General features: G+C 32.4%; 2 protein-coding genes across 3 annotated transcripts in view; one reads left to right on the top strand and one right to left on the bottom strand.

Moving 5' to 3' along the window:
• The window catches only part of LOC106465915 (ubiquitin-conjugating enzyme E2 variant 2-like), a 28,383-nt gene extending 23,357 nt beyond the window's left edge, over window positions 1–5,026 (top strand). Inside the window, exon 4 of the mRNA XM_013926152.2 lies at window positions 3,686–5,026. Within this exon, the coding sequence (XP_013781606.1) occupies window positions 3,686–3,826 (141 nt within the window). The 3' untranslated portion in view covers window positions 3,827–5,026. The remainder of the gene's footprint in view (window positions 1–3,685) is intronic.
• A 3,165-nt stretch (window positions 5,027–8,191) lies between these two features.
• LOC106465914 (serine/threonine-protein kinase Nek1-like) lies at window positions 8,192–23,437 on the bottom strand. Of its 2 annotated transcripts, none has more exons than XM_022393864.1 (5): window positions 23,069–23,437; window positions 17,966–22,759; window positions 16,342–16,516; window positions 14,572–14,676; window positions 8,192–9,047 (listed from the first exon to the last, which is right to left on the bottom strand). In XM_022393864.1, exons 2-5 carry the CDS (start codon window positions 22,670–22,672, stop codon window positions 8,887–8,889), a joined length of 5,148 nt encoding a protein of 1,715 aa, XP_022249572.1. In that variant the 5' UTR covers window positions 22,673–22,759; window positions 23,069–23,437; the 3' UTR covers window positions 8,192–8,886. The 2 variants fall into 2 exon arrangements, with proteins under 2 accessions (XP_022249572.1, XP_022249573.1); XM_022393865.1 differs by having other exon boundaries at window positions 23,326–23,405.
• Window positions 23,438–23,655: the final 218 nt, after the last annotated feature.

Below are 23,655 nucleotides of genomic sequence, written 5' to 3'. Positions count from 1 at the left end.
ATAAGAGTGGAGACTATCTTATTTAATAAATGTTTTGTTTTGACATATAAGTTGTTCGTTTTTTTCATCTAAAAAAAATTTACATTAATTTCTTGATGACCTAATACATAACTCCCAAGATGGTTCACACATTTCTTTTATTTGGCCATATTTATTCTTTATTGCATATCTGTCATATAGTAATCAATAAGAATTATGAATATTATCTGTGTTCTTGATTGCTCTCTTAAAATCACCTTTAAAGGGCTGAATGGCACTACATATTCTTGCATGGATTCTTACACCATGAACATTATGAATATTATCTGTGTTCTTGATTACTCTCTTAAAATCACCTTTAAACGGCTGAATAGTACTACATATTCTTGTACTTTAAGTTGAATGAGTGAGTCTATCATCATGATGCAAGTTCAGGCACTTCCTTCACTATGTGCTATTTGCAAACATGGATTCCTGCAAGAGCCATAGGCATCTGTCATATTCTTTCAGTATTACCAGTAGTTTTAGTTATAAGAAATAGTAATAAAAAACTTTTATTTTTGAATTGACAATTTGTAGAAATAAATTAGGTTTGAATGAATGTTCACTTCTGCTATTACCATATGGTTTCCCTGCAACTGATTAGTGTAGGAAGATATGCATAGATAAGTAATACAACATAAAAATGTAGAAAGTTTGAGAACAGATGATATAAACACATCTAGCCTCAAGTTTTATTAATGTAAGGAGTATATTGATACAGATTATTAAAAGGTCTTAATCACTGCAAAACCACGAGAAATAATACAATTTTGTTATGTTACAATTACTTATTTCTTAAACGTTTTGGCCTCTGTTTAGACAGATATCTTTTAAAGTAGTTGCTTTGTGCTTACAGTTGAAGGAATGGTTGAAAAAAAAACCAAAGGCTAATTAGAATAAGCAATCTTTTCTTCTAAAATTATTTATTTTTTTAGAAAACACAAAACATCAAGAACCTTAGAACAAGATAGCTTAACTTGTATTACAAAATGAAGTGTCAAACAACCATAATTTTCTTTTCAGTAATTCCTGTAGAAGTCTGTGTAAAAGAAATATGACTGACACATAATCCTTCTTTAGGTGTATTAATTTTATGATAAAATTTTCAGTTTTAAAAACGAAGCTGTTCACTTTACATTCTAATGAAATTTATTTTGAGTGAGTTCATAATTTTTTCATATCCATTTTTATTTGGTATTCAAGAAATTGGCAATATTGAAAGTTCTTTTAAAAGAAAAATGGAGGCAGCTAAGTATGTTACAATTTTAAATTTTGAAATCTCTCATTAGGCAGCATTCATTGAATTGCTGATGTTGAATTATACTACCTATTCCAATGTTTCTCAAACTTTTCAGCCTTGTGTAACACTTTTTGTTTTTTCTTGAACAATTGAAGAATATGTGGGGCAATTTTTGTGTGAGTCTAGAAGTGAGGAGAGTAGTGTGTGTATATGTACATGAGAAGCTTAAATTGGGCTTGTTATAAATTTTACAATTTTTACATTAATTGTTGATTACCACAATTGTATCCAGAGCATTAAATATTCATTCTTTTTTTTTTTTTCATTAAAGTTCACACAGGTTGTTTCACTTACTTTAGAACACAATTAACAAGACAAATTCTTCTTCTCTACCCTGTTGTTACAATACAATCTGCAATAATATCACTTTGAAAAAAGCACCACTATATGCTTTTTATGGCTAAACACACAGTTAAACTGTCTAGATCTATCTCTATCTATCTAACTAACTAATTCTGTCTCGAAGAGTGTATATACATATATTCACACACACACACACACCCGACATCAATCTAGAACATTTCACACACTACTAGATATGATGGAACAATACTCAATTAAAGCAATGAGAAAAACTCGGAAGGTTTGAATAACATGACGTCAGTTCACAACAACTGAACTACACAATGAATGACTTGTGAGCAGTTACGTAAACAAACTTGGCATAACTGTTGCTTCTAAAAATAACTTTAATACTTGTGCTATATAAATTATCTAAATCATAATGCTAACATTAAAATTAAAATGAAACAGTCATGTATATCTAACAATAGGTTTTGACTGATCTGAGAAAGTGAAAGCATTTGAAAACAGGTTTCGTCACTGAAATGAGAATCAAAATTTAGTGCTAGATTCATTTTTTCATCAGAAACTAGACATAATAAAACTAATTGGAGAACTATTACTGGCATAAAATAGTAGTTTTTGGGCTTATGCGATAGAGTTTTAAGTAGTTATAGCTCATCCATGAGCTTGGTTCAGCCTTTGTTAAATGCAAAGAAAACATAGGCAATAAATAGTGGCTAATCAGATTTTATCAGTGAACTCGTTTGGAAATATTATGTACAATCATAGTAATTGTTAATCAAAAATAGCATGAAAATTACTCATAAATCTAATAAAATGATTTTAGAGTACTTTAGAAAGTTGAGTCTAACATGTATAATTCTGTACTATAGAACATCTAAACTAAGAAAGCAAGAAGTCTCACTTACACGAAAAGGAAATGTGATGAAAATCATGTTTGACAACATACATTTTTTTTATCACATTCCTCTTAAACAGTTAGTTGTACATTTTTAAACAGGCCTTTGTGTAAAAAGGAGCATTTCTTATCCCTTATCTGCCTATAAGGGAGAATTCATCACTTGAATTAAAAGAAATATGATCAAAAACATCTGTAGTCAAACATCATTTTATCAGACTTGTTAAGCCTAACTGAGCAGTCTTGCATAATTATATATATATTGTTTTTAGATATCAAATTGATCAAGTTTGTGTTAAGCATTTTTGAAATATGTTTGGGAATTTCAGCTACACCTCAGGAAGTGTGTACAATACTCAAATCTATTAAGCTTAATATATAAAAGTTTTATTTATATTATTTATTCCTGTACTAAAGTAGAAAAGACAATTTGGCAATACAACTTATTTCTATTACAAGAAAGTATATGTATAACTTTTTAATTGCTTAGTAGCACTAGAATATCCTTCATGTGGTTGATATAGCATGTGTTAGAAAAAGATAGTTGCATCTAAAATGAAAACTTAATTCGATAGTGTTGCATGTTTGAGTGTTTTTTGTTCTCATAAAGTACTGTGTACAAACATTTGTAGCAGTTAAAATTCTACAAGTAATATATTGTTTGAGTGAAGTTGATAATAAAAGTATTTAAGGTAGTTTCTAATTCATTTAAATGTTCTCTTTCCCTGTACATTTCTCTGAGAACTTAACAGGTTGCATGTGTTAATGTGTACATTAGTCATTAACTGAGTAGGAACTTTGTGTTAGTTGTATTTTCAACGTCTTTATTCTTAATGTGTGATGTGAATGCTAATCTGTATAGGATTAGATAGGACCCCACATTGGTAATAATAGACTTATGCAATTTATTTTAAATCACCCCTATCTGAATTCAGATTATGTTATAACTATTTTATAGGAGGTTTTTCTGTAGATATTCCAGTGTATACCATAGAAGTGCTTATTGGTTTGAATAGAGATGAGTAAAAGTAATAATAACAGAACAATGTTTTAGTATTTAGTAACTTTGTGCATTCCTAAGACAATGAAAACAATAAAAAGTTATTTTTATGCTTCGATTAAGACATTTTGTTAATAACCTGTATTTTTTTTTCTGAAAGGTTGAGAGAAAATCTGTTACTGTGCTGAGTCGTTGGCAAAGAACTTACTCAATTAAGACGGTTCTTCAAGAGCTTCGTAGAGCTATGACACTGAAAGAAAATCAAAGACTTAGTCAGCCACCAGAGAACTCCACATTTTAGAAAGAAAGAACTGTTTGAAATTCAGTAATAATTAGCAATTTGTAGCTCCTGTGTTGCTTTTCAGCACAGAATGTATTCAAAGTGAGGACATTTGGTTATGAAGTCTTCATTTTCTCTCAGTTTGAATTGTGGACCAGCTTTGTTGCATTATTCAGTGAGTTTGCTTTATTCTTTATTCCATGTTAAAGCAAACATTATATTGAGTTCATAATAAATTTAAGCCCATGGGCTTTTGGGAACAGTAAATGAAGCATGGAAAAAAATAGCTTTCAGCTCCTTTTAGGACAAAGATGCCAAGCAAAAAGATGTTTATTTTTCAAATTAGAATATTCAGATAATGGTGTTCTGTCAAGATGGATGTTTTCCATAGCAGCCTCTCAGATCTCAGAAATCATCATTTTTGTGACAAAAAAATGTCTTGTGTTGCCCTGTATTTCATGGTTTATTTTATTGATGACATGATTTGTGTACTATTTGCTGTACAAGAATATTTTGTATTCAAAAAGAACTTTAACACTGAAAATTAAAACAAAGCATCATTCATGCTTAATATCTAACCATTTTATTTTACCACTATATTTTAAATACCTGTTTAACTAATTAGTCAGACATCTAATCTTTATACAAAGAAAGTAAAAACTCTTGATTGCTTGTAAATTAATCATCAAGAATATAAGCAAGGTTTCATTTCCTTATGATATTCTGTGACATTTCTTTAGTTTGAACAATTATTATAGTAGTACAGAACTGGCTAAAGTATTTACTAGTTTGTTGCTCAACTGATATACTCTCAACAGTTGTTTGTTCCTTGTACAATTGTGAAAAATGAGTGATATCAGAAATTTAACAATAATTTAATTAAAATCTTTATAATGAATGAGTATGTGTATTTATTTGTATTTTAAACTCTATTGGCCATGTGAAGAATAATTGACTAAAAATGGCTTTGTTGAAACTTGTCAATAAAATCTGTTGTGTATGTGAAAGCAGTTATATGCCAATAAAAAAAAATTACTCCTCAGATAACTTAGTGTTTTTTCTGTAACAGAAAGCATATATACTTTGAGATGAAAATTGAAAATTCAACAAGTATTTCAGCAGATTGAATGAACATATTCAAGTGAATGATTTACATAAATAACTACAGCTTTTACTAACTTTGAAAATTGAAATTAAAGAAAAGTAATAATTAAAAAAAAACCCACTAAGATAGTGCAGATGAGAAATTTCCACTAAAGGTACTTTCTGTTAGTAGAAAATTAATGCAAAGATTTTGGGTTTATTCTGAATTATTTTCAAGTAAACCTTAGTCATATGACTTTACTTATGGTATAGTGTAATAACTCCATTTTTTGTGTGTTCATTTAAACTTTGCTTGATACTTTCCTTCTCCAGCTGTTCATGGGGGTGGGGGGGGATACAATGATTACATATCTACAATTTAATCTAAACATTTACATGGGCTTTCTTGTGGTATTTTAAGATTAGATATACTTTGAAACTCCAATATTTACCACAAGAATTAATTATATGAATATGTCGAAAATAGTAGATACTATTGAAATTTCTTACTGATAAAACTATTCATATACCATACATTATTTAAAACAAATTGATAAATGGTTGAAGAATCATATTTTTAAGATTCATTTGTCTTTGTTCTTAAAATTTGTCAATGTATTCTTTTTTTACTAATTTATAAGCATAGAATATTATGAAATAAATTTGTTCATAGTTTGTTATGTATGCAAAACCAAATTTGATTTTGTAAGACTTACCGTGTTAGATAAATTAGATTACTCTATTAGTGGGTTTTAGTAAAAGATGTGTCCAAATGTGAATTTTCAGGATGTAAATTTTAGATAGCAAAAAACTGATTCAGCTTCATTAGTGTGTTCTGAAGCTCCTAATATCTATATGATTCAGCTATCTGAGCCCAAAAAATGTCAGTCATTGAACTAATTCATCAAAAGTCCTTTAAATGTTTTCATAAAGAAGTAACACATAGTTACTATTCTATACAGTCCAGACCCGCACACCGGTCAACGAGATATAGCAGTCAACCTTTAATTACAACCATTTTGGCTTAGTCCCAAATATTTCCTTTTATTTTATGTTCGTAAAATATCTACTATTATGGGCACTCGTATTGCAGTCAACTTGGCTTGTGGTCACCTGTTTTCCAGTCCCAAGTGTGTTCTCTTTGAACTCAGTATTGTGGCCACTCAGGCCAGCTCTCATCTACCCCTGCCCAATTGAGACCTGTCAATCAAAGTGAGGCCACTACCGTACATCGACTGATAGTGGCCACATCTTGTACATGTTACAAACCAGGTGACCATTGATGTTCTCTATTAATGGCATGCTAATCCTTCCTGATGCTTCACACCTCATGCTGTACTGATGATCACACATACACAATTAAACAAACCGTATGTTTTAAACTGTCATTTGTAACACTTCTAGTTCGATGTCTCTTTGTTCTTCTTGTGAACAAAAGATTTGTTCAAAAGTAAAAATTTGCACATTCATTTCAAGTTTTGTCGCCTTACCTTCCATTTTGTAATAGAACTCTGCTTTCTCAGCCAAATCAATTTTGTCTGTTCTATTGATGGAAATGGTAGAAAGTTGTTCTTTCATTGTTTGAGTATCATTACCACCAGGTGTCACCATGTGCCCATAAACAACAGTGCCATGCCTTGGTCTCTGATACTGTGTGGTGCAAAGAAAAGTCATGAAGCTCATTGTCATCCTAAATTTTGCTATTATCTGTTAATCAAGAATACAGTATAGAATTTTATTTTTTAGACAATGACTGCAAAAATAAGTATGTAAAAATGTTATTACAACATTCTGTATAAAACAGGAACATAGAAGTGTGAGTATTATGGGCAAGTTGTAGGGGTATGTACTGTGCCTTTGAGACCTCTGTCTGATCCCAGAGTTGACCCTGGTAATATAGCCACCCCGCTATGCGGCCATTAATTACTTAGACCCACAGATGACCAGATAAATGGGGCTGGACTGTATACTATTTAATTCTTTAACGAACCATAAATGGCAAGAAGTATATAAAGACAAACATAGATAGAAAAGAAAAACACCTCAAAATGTTATCATTTTTCCAAAGTATTAGTGATTTTTGTAAAAGTTAATAAAGGTTATGTAGCATAAAAAACCTTTAAAATAAAATGTTACAGAATGATATATTGATTAAATTAATCTGACTTTAATAATATTTTTAGTAAGATAATTTGTATGAATTCTAAGAAGCTGGAAGTTTACTACTGTATTCAAGTCTACTTATACTATTAAAAAAAACTAAAATACAATGTTGTATATACTGGTTCCTTATAACTATAAAATTGTTCATTTACAGCATATTCAAAATTTACTTTCATGTTTTTTTTATTTTTTAAAACAGGGATTGCTAAATATAGAAAACTATATTACTTGTCACAAGAGATGAGGATTAGGCCTATTACATTTCTAAATACTACATTCTTAACCTAGTCCCTTAGGGGTTTTAAAAAATTAGAAAAGTGTATAATAATAATATTGCAAAAACACTTATATTTGTCATATCCATTGCCAATGATGCATTTTGCTGACTGGGATACAACAAACAGAGTAGTGGTCGGAACTCTACTAGACTGAACAAAATCCATTGTTGAGAATTGTAGAAAATCCTATCATTTCTTTGATGGTTCATGAAGAGAAATTTTTACTTAAAAGATGGGACTTTACATGTAAACCTATTTAGTTATGTTATCTGACACGCACAAACATACATTTGTTTTAATTTTGCTATCAGAAGGTGTTAGCTACACTGTGTAGAAAATTAATTGATCTTGGTATATCATAATAAATTTTAAAATCTGCATACAAATGACTTAATTTATAGTCTATTAATGTATAAAAGTTTACAATTTTCTTAACCACACTATACCTTAATTACTAAATTTCTGAATTTGTTACATTTTCATCAGAACAATTCTTATTACCATTTACTGGAAGATATACATGTGTGTGTGTGTGTAATGTAAATGTATGTATACACACAAACTTGTATACATTAATGAAAAAGCAACAGAGAATAATTCCCAAATCTATTATGTGTAGTTCAAAAAATAAATAAAAGGATACATAATAATTTGACTTATTTCTTAAAGTTCTAAAAAATATCTTCAGAATGCATACTAAAACTTGAGCAATTTTATGCAGTGTTAGATAATCTATTACATACTGTTACAATTTAAGTCAATTTGATTAAATAAAATCATCTACTTTTGGATATTTATGAATGTTTGTAACTTATAAAAAAAAAAAGTGGAAACAGAAACCTACTATTAAATGCCTCTTGATTAAACCAATCCATTTTTTATTAACATATTTTATTTCTCTGTACAAGCAGTACAAATAAAGAAGCCATCATTTATTAAGAATCTTGTAACAATTCTTTCTCCAAAGAAATTTTATTTTTATAAAACAATTGATTATAAAACACGTTTTAAAGGAAAGTGCACCAAGTACAAATAGAGATACAAATTAAATAATTTATTATAATGTGTGAAAATTTTAACTACAATGATAATTCGTTTTTTTTACAAAAGACAAGTTTATACAGGAACATTTTTATATTACAATTACAGGTACTAGGTAATTACTATTCCACAAGATATGTTCATTTACACACACTATAATTATACATTGTTCATATTAACATAATCTGAGAAATACTTTGAAAAGAAAACACTTTGCAAGTGATGAAAGATCAAATACTTTCCTGCAAGAATCGAGTGCAAAATAATAAATATCACAAGTCAGTAAAGTGAAGTTTCCATTTTATCAAATATGAAATGAAAGAAACAGAATAAACTTAGTTTCATTTCAGTCTAAGGCCGAAAAAGACGATATTGTATCTATTCGTGGACGGACTTTTACATCTTCAGCAACAATGCAGATGGTTATTCTTTATGCATGTGCCACACAGCACAAATGAACACGGATTTCTTTCATATGTGATCTGTGAGAACCTTCTCATGCTACCATGAACATAATTATTCATTTCCTTCAGTATATATTCCATCTGCCATAACTAACTGAAGAATCATTGTGGCTAAGTGTTCACGACCTGGCCCTAAAATTCTATGTACTCGATCTAGGCCTTCCGAAATACTTGCATCATCATCATCATGGAAGGCTTGCATTTCTTTGTAAACTTTAAAAAAAAAAGTGCAACATAAAAGTAATTAAAATTCATGAAGAATATACCATGATACATAACAGCTTAATTTCATATTAAAAAGATCTTACAAAAGAAATATGTTTATCAACCAAATGCAAATATTTCTAAAATTCAGACATGTTAAAATACTGAAAAATTTTAAAAACTTACTGATTTTACGCATCATTGTAATAGCTTAAAAAATGTTATTGTTACTAAGGCTGTTTTTATTCATAATTCAAATAATACAAATTTGTTTCCTGTTCAAGATTATTAACATTCTTATAATGAAAATGTACTTCCAATAGGTACTTACTTCCTGTCACACAAAAGCTATCTTGATCCTTGTCTGCCCTCTAAGCATTGCTAAAAGAATTTTTAGTAATCAGCACACCAGTCTTTATACCCCACCAATTTCACACCATTCTGACCATGTACATATCACATGATTACTCTCCACTAATAATACTGCTTCACCTATAACAGTGCAGCTAGCTCCCTCTCCTATTCTCACTTTTGAAAATTGGCAGGTACTAGAATAAAAACACCAGTTTTATTAGGGAGGAAATGTGGGAAGTGTTCAAGAGGAGGTAAGTACCTAGTGGAAATATATTTTCAGTGTAAGAAAATATTAACTTTCGAAACTTACCTTCTCTAACACAAAAGCAAGAATCCTACATTGTAAGGGTGGAGGGCTAGTGTAGGCAAACAAAGAACAAACCAAGGGGAAAGTGACCACCCAGAATGAATAGGTGTGCTCGGGGATGGAAATGAAGTACACCTGTGGGGTATTGCACTACTTCTGAAATGGGTGTGCTCTTCATCCAGGAATGGGGAAAGGAACACCAAATGGGCAGAAAAGGTAGTGCTTGTACAATTGTAAAAGCATTAAGAAGATGCAAGCTGTAGCATCATATAACAAGAAAAAAAAAAGTAATAAGAATAATTGGATAGAGTATGAGAACCATGTTATCGATACCCAACCAAGTCACAAAACCTCCGTGGGAACAAGAAGTATGACAAATTGAACCTGCCATTACAAAGTCTTGGCATTGCTTTGACTCAACTGTAATAACAGGGAAAGCTATAACCAGTATTATGAGAAAAATCCTAACTCACCTAAACGTAAATGCAAAGCAGAGACACCCTGTATCCAAAATTATGGGGAGGACATACAGCATTCACCCAACTCTAGGAACAGAGTGGACATCCAGTTGCTGGTATTACGAGGCAGATGAAGTTTCTCAAACCAAACTGTAGAAGCAGGAAAGAACATTCTGAAATCAGAATTAAAGAGAAGAGATACGTCTACTGCACACAACCACAGGAACAGAACCCACAATTATGAGGAGGATCCAATGTAGCCTGGCCCCAATTATTATTTGATTATTAGTTTTATTGAGTGCAGTCTGTTCAGGCATAAAACATCCAGTGGGGAAGTGCCAGTAGGGAACCAGCTTCGCTCTCTTCTCACTGAGTGGATAAATGATCGTAATTAAAGTAACATGGAATTACACTCAGGAGGAAGCCTCCATGGTCCACCACTCCTGTGACTGGGAATTGAGAGTGGTAAGGACGTCCATGCTCCACTAGAATATAAAGGGGGAGGGGGGGTCTGTAGGAACATCACACAGTGCAATGAGAAACTATGTTTCTCTATTTTGAAATGCAGACAAAACCTATTAAGGAATCAAAAGATTGGCAAGGTACGGCAGAAATCCCCTTCTGCTTTACTCATGAAGTCCATGAGTGATGGATCACCAAAGATATAGTTTTAATACTTTCTAATACATAGATATACATATACATCATCAGGAAAGTGCCCAGTAGTCTTATAAAAACACCCTATCTCAACCCTGAGCATTATATGGTTACTTCCATTAGTGTGGGTTTGAGACAAAGCATACCTGATCAGGCAACACCTGCCACAAGGTGGGATCCATAAAGAAGGTGCTAAGAGTAGGGAAGTTGAAAAGAAAACATAGATGAAAGGAAGAAATAAGACTTACCCCAGGCAAAGGCAAACAGACGTGTAGAATTGCCATTGGAGAAAGACGATACCCAAAAGATGAAGACACAACCAGTTCTAGTATATAATGAGCAACGAAGGTATTTGGAGTAGTTCACATTTCAGCCAAATGATCTCCTTCAAAGGATGGCAAAATTGAGCAGCAAAAGACATAGTAATGTGATGAATTGTAGAGACAGCAATCTTCCACAGACAAGTACGAATAAGCCAGCTGGATGAGTTGATGAGCCCAACCAGTGAGAGTAACAGGTTACAGAACACTGGAAGGAGGAAGGAAGAATACTATCATCAGTGGGAATGGACATGGAAGAATGGCCTCATGGATCAGGAAGGAAGAATGCAAAATGTGGAGTACAACCCTGGGCTGAGACAATGGAGAAGACAAAACCATGCGTGAAGACAGAGAGTGGAATCATTTGTGGAATGAGGAACCACTTTGTGATGAGTAATCTTGGTGGAAGATAAATGAATCACCACCAGATGGAAGGAACCTGGAAAAAGACAAGTGAAGACCACAATGTGATGACAGTGGGCTCAGAAAAAGAGACCCAGGATCTGAAAGCACAGAGACCATGAATTGGTACCCCCTGGCTCAGCTCAGTGATATAAATGACCACAGTGGAAGGTGGGAATGTGCCATAACCACCACCTGGAAATCTCTCAAAAGTCAAGATAAGAACCTCAGACCCCCTAAAGAGGAGTATGGGAACAGACATAAATCCGTATGAGGCAGAGTAAGTAGAACCTCTGTTGCAGTCCGGACTTTGTTCAACCACCAAGCTAGAGATTCAAGAAGAAGTTCCACTGATCAAGGAGTGTTCACTGAAGGAAATGCACATGAGTCCGACCCATGGGAATGAGAGCTTCCAAGGAAGTCCACATCCCAAAGAGATGGGTCATATTGAGCTATAAGAAAGGTGAAGAACATGTGAACTGCTTGCTTCAAAGACAAAGAGGAGAAGGCTGGGCCTGACTGAGGTTGAAAAGAAGAACACCCCAAATGAATGGATTATTGAGAGGGGGGTCAGAATGGACTTCCCCCTTGTCATAAGGAAGCCAACCCATTCTACATCTTGTAGGAGCAGAGGAGTGTGGACTCTATACTGAGAACAGGAGGAAGCAAGCAGGAGCCAGTCAAACCAGAGAAGGAAGAATGCAAGACTCATAGAGTGAAAAAGTTTAGCTAAAGTTTGTATTCCCTAACGAAATATGTAAAGAGTTGTCTAGGAACACCTACATAGGTAAAGGAACCTATACTCAGCTCAGCCCTATGAATGGGAAAGAAATGAACATGCCAGTGAAGTAAGAAGGCAAAATTTTAAGTTCCACACTGACGAAAATTAGGAAGGAATGGCACAATTGAACACTCATAAAAAAAAATTCAGATAGAACAATGAATAGATATTACTTGTAGTAATGATATGTAACATACCAGCTATCAAAGTATACCCAGTAAACAAAGGACTGACCAACATCAAATGGGCAAAGTGTCAAAATTTTTCTGGTCCACAATAAATGTAAAAATAATGAACGTGCCAAGTGACAGAACTTACCAAGAAAACATGATAATAAGTAATATCTAAGGTACAAGACAGAGAAGTAACTTGATTACAAGGACACAGAATTAAGACCTACACTAAAATAATTAGGAGGAAAAGATAAGTACTTAATGATTCAAAGAGAACAAAAAATTATTTGTTACTGGTAGTAATGATATGGAAAGTACACACTATTGAAACATATCTGACTGATAAAGTATTTATATATGAAACAGACAAACTATCTAAATATACAGACAGTCCACAAAGTATGTAATAAAAACGAATGTGTAAACAGATGAAAATTACTGAGAAAACACATAAATTATCAATATCTAACATACCATTACACAAAATTAACTGAGGTGACAAAGGACATGTAATAAAATCTGAAACTGAAGTAAATGGGGATGAGAAGGCACATAGGTAACAACCATGTTAAAAAAACAAAACAAATAGAACAATGAATTTTATGTTACTAGTAGTAATGATAAGTAAGGTACAAGCTATCAAAACATGCAAAGTTAATAAAGGACTTATAAATAGGAAACAGACAAACAATTTAAATGCACCTAGTCGATAGAATATGTAATATTAACGAACAAGCAAAACAACGAAAATTACCTAGAAAAACACCTGAATAAGTAATCGCTAATTTACTATAAGTCACAATTAACGAACTAACAAAATTCATAAAATTAACTAATGTGTATAACAATAAAATTTCCCGAAATTACAAAGTAATAATTAATGTCTAATGTACAAAGTAACATAGATAACAAAGTACACCTAAATATCTAACTTACCAGCACTGATGACATAAAATACATGTCTCCCATGTGTAAAGAAGGGCAAAGTTATGCAAGGAGCATCTGAACCAGGCCTACCACAGGTACATCAACCTGGTGTGAAGTGTACATGATGAAAATCTTACCACAAATCTCTTGGGAGAACTTGAAGCTAGAGGAAGAAAGGAGGAGAAGAACAAGTTTGCCGCAACTCAAAGATGTGGTGGCCAGCACTGAGGAAAGGTGCCTGAAAGAGGAGAGACCAAAGTGGCAACTCAATGAATGTCTTCTTCCTTAGAAACAGTGTCATGTTGAATAGAAGAAAATGCCAGCCGAACGTAAGACTAATTGCCTGCAAACCAAGGCATGTACTTCCTCAGCAGATAAAGTCGACCCCTTGTTCTGGGAAGTCATACCATGTGCATTCTCACCTGCTGCAGTAATACTGTTGTCCACTAGAGGAAACCTTGAATTTATAATAAAGCACGTAGAATTTGGGAATGAGAAAATTTCGAAAGCAAATTCATGGAAACAAATGATATGAAATGCAGAAATTAAAAATTGTTGAATAAAATTTGTTGGAAACAGCAACAAAGCACAATCAAAAACTGTAGTCATTCTCGGAAAAATTAAACACGCATCTAAAATGTGTCATGCCAATCAAGAAAGTAAGGATTGAGTGAGAATAATAGAGGGAGCTAGCTGTGCCATTATAGGTAGCACAATACTATTGGTGAAGTGTAGTAATGTGATATGTACATGTTCAGAATAGTGCAAAACTGGTGGGGTACAAAGACTGATGTGCTGATTACAAAAAAATCTTTTAGCAATGCTTAGAGGGCAGACAACAATCGAGATAGCTTTTGAGTGAAAGGAGGTAAGTCTGTTTTGGAAAATAGACACCTTTCAAGCTTTGCTTCCTTAAAAGCAATTGTTATTTAAAAGGATATATATACCCTGTTGTTTTTAAGCTATCCCAAAAGTGCACTCTTCTAACGTATGGGATGTTCAGTAACAGAAATTTCATGTTATAAACTATTTAATAATGTGAAGAGTATTGAAATTAGTACAAGGAACACAGTAATTATATATGCTTTTAGTTTTGATGTTTGAAATATCTATTTCTAATAGAATCTTCATAAAATTTTTAGTAGCAGATTTACCTTGTAGAAATTTTTCTAATCCTAATTCAGTTTCCAAGTCTGTTCTTAGTTGTTCCAAATGACTGAAAACCTCAAAGTCTTGATCAGTCTGAAAACCACCATCATCTAAGCAAAAAAATCAGAGTATTGTTTCATAATAAACAATTTTATAAACAGTGGAATTTAGTCTCATTATGTTAACTGTACAAACAATATGGCCAGTTGCTTAATTTCAAGTATCAATAATTGGCATCATTCACTCTTAGAATTTGATTTTTGAAAATATCAAGATTTAAGTAACACAATTTTTTCTTACATTAAGATCAGAAAATATAAAATGTTTACATCAAACTGAAAATAACTAATTAAAAAATCACATTAATTAGATCTGGAAATAGTTCCAAACTACAAATTTTATATATAAAAAAAAGCTGATATATTCACATTAAAACAAATACCTATGGAGAACAGATTATGGAAATCAAAACTAGGGTATATTTATACACCACCACTATGAATGTTACTTAATCGAACATGATAGTATGAATGTGGATATCCAAACGTCTTACTTGTTACCTACCAAACACCCACATAACAAAACTGAATACTAAGGAAATCACTTCTGTCAACTATCTAGTCCAAACAATGAAGATGTACATTAAAAAGTTTGTACATCTTACTTGTCATCGGTGGTCAACATGATGAAACTGTATCAAAAGAAAGTAGTCTACTTGTTACTAACATCTCACCCACAAGATGGAGTTATGAACCAAGTGACTTTCTTACTGAAATTTGGTTGAATGGACAACAACTGGTTGTTGTGGAAACACAAGCTTAGAGAACAATATTTCAAAAGTTTTCCACTTTGCAAAACATAGTCCTCTATACTCATGTTTCTACAACAGGCAGTTGCCATCCATTGAACCAAATTTCATGATGAATACCCTGTCTAAACAATCTATGAAAGACCTTCTTATTGTCATTAACTTGGAATTCACATGATAAATCCATACAACAAGAGAGTTTATTACCTATCACCTACCCCCCCAAGAGTCCAGGTGATGAAACTGAATACCAGGATGGAATTTTATTTTTCTAAAACCTAGAGTCCACATAGTATAACTGTATACGAAGGTACTCTATTTGTCATTCACTTAGAATTTACAAGATTAACTTGTATAACAAGTGGATATATTATTTGTTTTCCACTTGGAACCCAAGTTGATTTGTCAGTAATTTCTAACCTAAATAAAGTTGTATACCAAGCGAGTTTATTATTTATCCCCAACTTAGAGTCTACGGATGGAAGCTAACAAAGTAGTCATTAGTCATTAACTTCTACCTCACATGATAAACGTGTCTACTAAATGTTATTTTTACTGTATTTGCCTATAAGTCTGATCCAATGAAACTGTAGAGAACAAAATGGCTTCTTAGTTATCACCAACTGTACAAAGAACCCAGGTGAAAAAGATATATATATCTATCCTACATGAAGAAGCTATATGATAAGAATTAAAAAAAAATCATATATCTCATCTGTAACTATGTTATAACCTGTATGATGAAGTTTTAGACCAAAGTGGATTCTTTTTTATTACCAACTGTACTAACTCAATACTGATAGTCTGCAAGATAATGCTTTGTAACAACAACAAAAAAAGATCATTTTTATATTATAACCCATATGATAAAGCTGTAAATCAAGATGGATTCTCATTTATCACATATATTTTACTGTATCAAAAACTTAAGTGAAACTGGATACAAAAATGGTTTCTTGTCACCTACCAAGAGCCCATATAATGGAGCTTGACACAGAAATAGTATCCTGTCTGTCACTGCCTAGGTCTTGTGACGACTGGGACTGTCTGAGTATCAATTCCATGGATTCCCTCACACTGCGTAAATCATCATCAGACTCATCACTATACTCTGAACTTTCTATCACAGTGTAATCATCTCCCTGGAAAAAACATACAAACAAAAAAAAACACCCTCATTTCAGCAAAAAAAAATAGCCAAAATTTTACTACCCATGACTTAACTGAAAAAGTTCCAAAATGGCTACAACATTAAATGTGAAGACTTAAAGACTAGTTTATGAATTGTATTTAGTTCATCATGGCCTAGATGATGAAATTAGATCTATAAGAATATAAGTAAAGCAAAGCAACACACTGTGGCATAGTCAGCATCAAATGTATGTGGATGCATATATGTGAAGCCCTGGTGCGGGGTCTGAAGGACAAGTCATTATAACCAATGATGTATTGAAAATAAAGTGGAATGAGTGAATGGAAAGACATTACTTTTATATTTCTTTATATTGTCTGTTTATACATTAAATATATATTATATGTCTTTAAAAAAAATTGTGAAAACGATGTGGATGCTTAAGCATACAATCATTCTTGGTAGCTACACCACTGACAGAAGGTCATTTAACTCATATACACACAGGCCACCCCTCCTCCATAAAAGCTAGCAATCAAAATGTAAAAACAAAATACAGCTTCATATAACTAAATACTCAAAAAACTTACTGAACTACAAAAAAAAAGTTTCCACAGACCAAGAGTCATTCAGCCTTCCATACATTCTATTGCATTATGGCATAGGTATTTCACTTTGATACCTACCTAAAGGTTCTAGAAGTAGCTGTTAATTAGTAATTGGTAGTGCAAATATGAGATATTCATTCTAAAAGTTAACATTTTCCATACCTGAAAACATACTTCTGATAAATATTTATCTTTCTTCACACACATTAGCTATTCTTCATATGTATACTTATGAGATTTTGTGCATGCCACTAACCTTGAGCTACCTCCTGTCTAAGACATATGTTATAACTGGTCTAAGTCATGATAGCTTTAGAAACATCTCTGAAAACTTCAAGGTGAAGAAAAGAAGCCAGACAGAGGTAAGAATGAAAAGACAAACAGTAGAAAGAAGAGCATCACGTCCCAGATGAACCAAATAAGCAAGAACAAGGTAGAAGACAAAATCCTGACCAAGGTATAAAAAAGGATTTAACTTAGACAAATCTCACAGAATTGGTTAAGTTTAAACTTAAAGAAACACATCTATTAAAAACAGTGCAATGGATAAGAATGAAGATAATTTTGAGTTTGAGTGCTTACAGGGATCTACTGCGAATGGGGAATGTGTCATTATCCTATTGGTGGAAGGATATTGTCACATGATGATTACATCATGCACTAGAAAAGTTAATGTTATAACACATCTTAGGTAAGAAATAGCTCAAGGCTAGTGGCATGTATGAACTCTCAAAGGCAGACACATGAGGAATGGCTACTGTGTGCAGATGTAAGAATATTATTTCTGAAATCTACAATACCGACACAATGCTAATATCAATAATGGTACAAGGTACATGTAAAATACTTACATCAAACAGTTCTTCAGAATCATGGTTAAGTTGTACAAGATTTTCCTTTTTAGAATTTTCTTCTCCTACAGAAATATTCCTCAGTTGAACTTCATTTTTTGACACTGTAAAGTATCTTAGGTCTGGAAGGGAAGAAGTGCGCAAGTGTGGCACATGTGTATCACTTGTAAAAGTAACACTTGGTACACCAGTTGCTTCTTTAACTTCAGTCACATCTGCAGATATATAAATGTTTCTGATTTCTTCCTTCTCCTTTTGAGAAGAATATTCATCAGTCCTATGCGCAGGTACACCTAAATTTTCTATAGTGATATTTTTATCCTTGGCAGTTTCATATTCCACAGAATTTGCAGAATGTATTTTTTTCAAATCTAACTTGTTATATAACACTTCACAATCTTGTTTGCTTTGTTCAAATAAGCCAAAATTTTCTTCTTCTTCTAGAACAAGAACTTGAAGAGGTTCATTAACCAGTCCTGTTACATTAGGCACTATTTCAGACATAACATCTTCAACATTTTCCTCAATACCTATTGTTTTGGAAATTTTATTATCTTCACAAACATTTTTTTCTACAGTGGTATTCCCTTCCAAAATGGTTTTTGAAACTGGTTCAATTAAACAGGTTGGTTCAGTTTGTGGAATGACATTTGAGATTTCATCAATCAACATCTGGTTCAGTTTTAAAGGTAAATTTTGGCTGGTAGGAACCAATGACAACATATCTAATGTCATACCTAAATTACCACCTAGATTTCTGTGTTCTGGTGTCTTCTCTTCAGAATCTTGATCATATGTACAACAACTAGAGTCTCCTTCACTTTTATCATATCCACTTACAAAACCAGATGAAAAAGAGCTTCCATCATCACAAACATACTTACTCCGACTGCCCATTTCAAATAAGCAGTTTTCTTGGGAATCATCTCTATCATTGGCAGTAATGAGTAAATCCATATCAGCAATATTTAAGTCATGAATCTTACGATCTACATTCTTTTGTAATACAGCATTTTCTGAAAAATTTATCCCTATCAGGTAATTCTCAGTCAGACTTCCAATGTCTTCTTGATTACTTATATTTTCAGAGTTATGTTGGTATAATGGTAAATCAGATGATAAAACTGAGCCAACATTTCCATCCATACACTCAGTTTCTTTTATTTTTAGTTCTTTGTCTAACCTATGATCTTCCAAATATTCTATTTCTTGTTCATTGCCATAAACTTCTTTAACTTGTTCAAATTCTTTTTGATAATTTGGGAATATAATATCTTGCTTGTCGCTTTCTTCAGTAGCTTGGGATATTGTTTCATTTACATTACCATTTTCAAGTTCTTTATCATTACTACTTGCTTCTTCAAATTGACATTCCGGTAACATATGAAAATAAGTACCAACACAATCATCTACAAAACCAAAATCAATGTCATCAGTTGTTGAATTAACAATATAATCTGCAACCAAAGTGGATTCTGAATTACTTTTATCCTCATCTTTATCAAATGATTGTGAAACAATTTCATCGCCATATACATCTTGTCCTTCACTTCTATATGACTCAAACGTATCCTTATAACTTGTATCACTTTTAGCAGTGGAAAGAAAGAATAAGCTATTGCAAGTTTCCTGGTATATATTCTCTAAGGGCTTACTTAAATCATCAAAAACAGTTACCATAGGTTCACTTAGACTTTGTTTTTGAGGAATAATCTCTGTGACTTTGTTTCTTTCAGATTTTATTTCTGTTATTTGTTCAGTGCTATTTCTTGAAATATCATCATCATCATGAGAACTTTTGGAAATTACATTTCTAACATTTTCTGAAGAGTCGTGCTCATTACCAACTCTTGGACAATCATTTTCAGTGACCATCTTAATGTTATCTTTTTGACAGTGATCCATTTTAAGTATTTCTGAACTCAAGGATGAGTTAGTTTGTATTTTCTTCATTCTACTTTTCTCTTCGTGTGTTACATTAGACCAACAAAGAAGCTCACACTTATCTTCTACTTGTGCCATTGTTTCTTGCTGTGGTACTTGTAAGCTGTTATAACCATCTTTAGTTATATGTAATTCCTCCACATTTATTGTAGCATGTTTTTTCATATTTGTCTGAATGTCTTCTTTTGTATGGTACATAGTGCAAGAATCATCAATGTTTGTCTCTGACGCTTTTAGAGGTTTTTCATTCTGATTTTCTTCTGTGGTATTATTACCAAAATTCTCATCACTAAGCATTTTGCTTGTTAAATTTACTTTACTATTTTCTTCAAAACTTCTTCCTATGTGTACATCTTTGTAAGTTAACTCACCACTTCTTAGAAGATTATCTTCACACTTTTGACTAGTTTCATTATTTGCTTTCTGACTACTTTTGTTGTCAAAACAGTTGTGAAAATTTTTAGTTTCAACAAAATAGCTTTCATAAATAGCATCTGGACTTCTAGTGGTTTCACTTAAAATACTGGCTTCACTAAGAGCTCTAAGAAGGGTAGATGATGGTTTCTGCCACTGACTTCTGCACAGTTTGGGTAAACTGACAGGAGCTGACACTGGTCTACTGAACATTATGACACCATCTGATGGAGTAGTAGATTCCATTTGAGATGCTGTTTCTTGTAAAGGTAAGTTTGCTAAATCATTGACTACTGATAACTCACTCCATTTTGATCTAGATGAAGAAATAATACCATATACAGATTTTAAATTGTTACCATTGTAGTTTTGTTTTTCAAAATTCACTGTAACTTCAGGAGTTTCTCTTTGTGAAGCACCTTTATGCAAAGATAGTAAGAAATCATTTTTTGATACATGTGGAAACATATAATTCTTCATTTCTCCACTCTTTATCTTTATTTTTTCTTCTTCATAAGCTTTACATAGTTTTGCTTGTAATCTAACTCTCAACTTTTCAGTATAATTTTTTAAAGTTGTTTCAGAATCAACATGCTTTTCTTTCTCTTCTGCTATACATAATGCTGTGGGATTTTCAGATTTTCTTGCCTTCATTCGCTCATATATTTCTTTTTGTTCTATGTAGTTTTGTTGCCGAATGGCTTCAAAACATGACAAATATTCTCTTTCTCTCTCATGTTGTTGCTGTTCTCTCTTACATAAGTTATCTAATGATTGAGGTTCATTAACGAAAGAAATGTCTTTGTCCAATATCTCTCTTTCTGCATTCATTTTGTTAAGATGAGCTTGATTTCTTCTTGCCAGAAACTCCTCTATCAAAGTATTATATTGTGCAGGTTTGGATAATTCATTTTGTTCAGAAATATTTTTTTTATCTCTTGATACTCCACCTAACTGACTTGTACTACTATTTACTGAATACCAGTGATACAAACCAGTATTCTTCATATTTTCTTTTCTTTGGTTGTTACTTCCTTGCAATTTATTAATTAACTCATGAAATTGAGCATAACTTTGCTTAAAGTTTGGTTCTTGATATTCATATTTTATTTTATTCACTTCTGGTTTATGAACATGTGGAAACACTTCCTTTTGAGCTTTTTTTTCATATGAAATAAGATTTTTCCAACCTTCTCTAGCTCTGTTTATTCGCATTATTTTCTGTTTTTCAAAAAGCTGCATATGCTTTTTGCTGACATTTTCATTACTGTTGGCCTCATTTTTTTGCTTTTTATTTGGTAAATTATTAGACTTTTTACATGCTACCAAGTTCTGTTGACTCTGAAAATCACAGTTCTTTTTCTGTACAGTTTTTGGTTTTTTTAGTGCAATGGAATTCCCATATTTTGCTGCTGGCCCAGTGATTTTAACTTTGTTTTCCCTCTCCCCCATTGGTTGAGGAGTAGGTGTCCTTACAGCAGGAAATATTCTTGGTTTTTGAGAGTTATGGATAATAGTGTGACTAAATTCTTCTTGATACTGTGAGTCTGTAAGGAATTTTCTAATCCTTTTAAAAAGGAATGGTTTTCTTAGAATGACATTAATTGAAGGACGGTCTCTTGGATTTCGCTTGAAAAGCTGATTTATTAAGTTCCTTAAGTCATAGCTATAATGTGGAGGAACAGGAGGATATGATCCTCTAATTATTTTGAGAACCAAGTTTTTCATGTTTTTAGCTTCAAATGCATGTTTGAGTGTTGAGAGTTCATACAAAACACATCCCAATGCCCAAATGTCACTCTTATTATTATATGGTTTATTGTCACAAATTTCTGGGGATAAATAATATGGTGTTCCAATACAAGTACGAACAAGTTCTGCAGTACTGCTCAATACCCTAGCTATTCCAAAATCCCCTAATTTTACCAGACCTCCTTTTGTTAAGAAAATATTTTGAGATTTTATATCTCTATGCAAAATCTTACGGTCATGCACATGCTTTAAAGCTAGGCAGATCTGAATAAACCAATCTATTATGGTATCCTCAGGAAATGGCATTCCACGTTGTTGATTAATTTGTGAATAAAGATCTCCTCCATCACAATAGTCCATCACAATGTATAAATTTCCATTCTCTTCAAAGGACTCTCGATACCCCACTATATTTGGATGTCTCATCTGAGACAAAACTGCCACTTCCTTTTGTGCTTCATCCCTTTCATCCTGAGACATCTTTGAAATGTTTATTTCTTTCATAACAAATGATACATCACTTTCTTTCTCTTTCACAAGTAAAGCTGTTCCAAAAGATCCCTCTCCAATTTTTTTTATCTTTTTGTACTTCTCCATTGTAATTTAATAATAATAGTACCATAAAAACTTTCTAACACTGGAATACCACTTTTTCAGGACTTTACAGGTTATAAAACCCATAAGCTGTAAGTGCATAAAGGCAACAGTGAGTAACATGAACAGCTTAAAAATAAGTGAATACTTTATAAGTTATACATACAAATTATATAAATGCACAATCCAGAAACAAAAAAATACAGAAAAAATTGGGTTTAAATGCTTATATCAGTGATTTGATTTCATTGATTCACATTTTAAAGTTGAACTGCAGGTAGGTGTAAAACTGCGAGTTTAAATTTTATGCTATTAATATATTCAGTATTATAATTAGTAAACAGCAACACTTCTACTTAGTTCTAGAGTATGGGGAGGAAATAATAACTGTGAACTTACAAACTTTACCAAAACAGTCTGAGAATGTTTTTGAGTTGTAACTTGTATAACGACATCAGTGAAGCTGAAGGCTTAACTCAAACAGAAATCAGTTTACAATACAAAATGAGTGTGACGGTGACATTACACTAGTCTACAAACGTAGTAAATGTAGCATAAAGACACAATGCGATAATTTTATACATGCAACAAGATACTTTTCTTCTTTGAAATTAACAAACATATTCAACACTGACATCTGGAGTGCTTGAACTTACTAATATATTCTCAGTAATGAGTAAAACATACGAAATGATTAAGAATTTTGAAACACATGACCACAAAAATAATCGCGCACAGTATAATGTTAGTTGCGCCGCCACCTATCGCATTGCTAGGCAACTGTAAAACGCTTAGATTGTATTGATAAAAGTGGTATGACTATGAGACAGTGTAAATCCTAGGCTTAAGAATAAAATTTAAAGTGAGTGAAAAATTATAACTTACTAGACCACCGTGACCCATTGGGTCAACCACTATTCAGAGGTTATGAAGAATTCAAACTAATTTCAATATTGCACCGAAATGAAGGTTTATTTTGAGATAAT

The sequence above is a fragment of the Limulus polyphemus genome, unplaced genomic scaffold (assembly GCF_000517525.1).
Source record: "Limulus polyphemus unplaced genomic scaffold, Limulus_polyphemus-2.1.2 Scaffold2093, whole genome shotgun sequence".
Classification (NCBI taxonomy): Eukaryota; Metazoa; Arthropoda; class Merostomata; order Xiphosura; family Limulidae; genus Limulus; species Limulus polyphemus.
The sequence above is the reverse complement of the archived record's forward strand: the minus strand, read 5'-3'. Positions and strand labels throughout refer to the sequence as shown.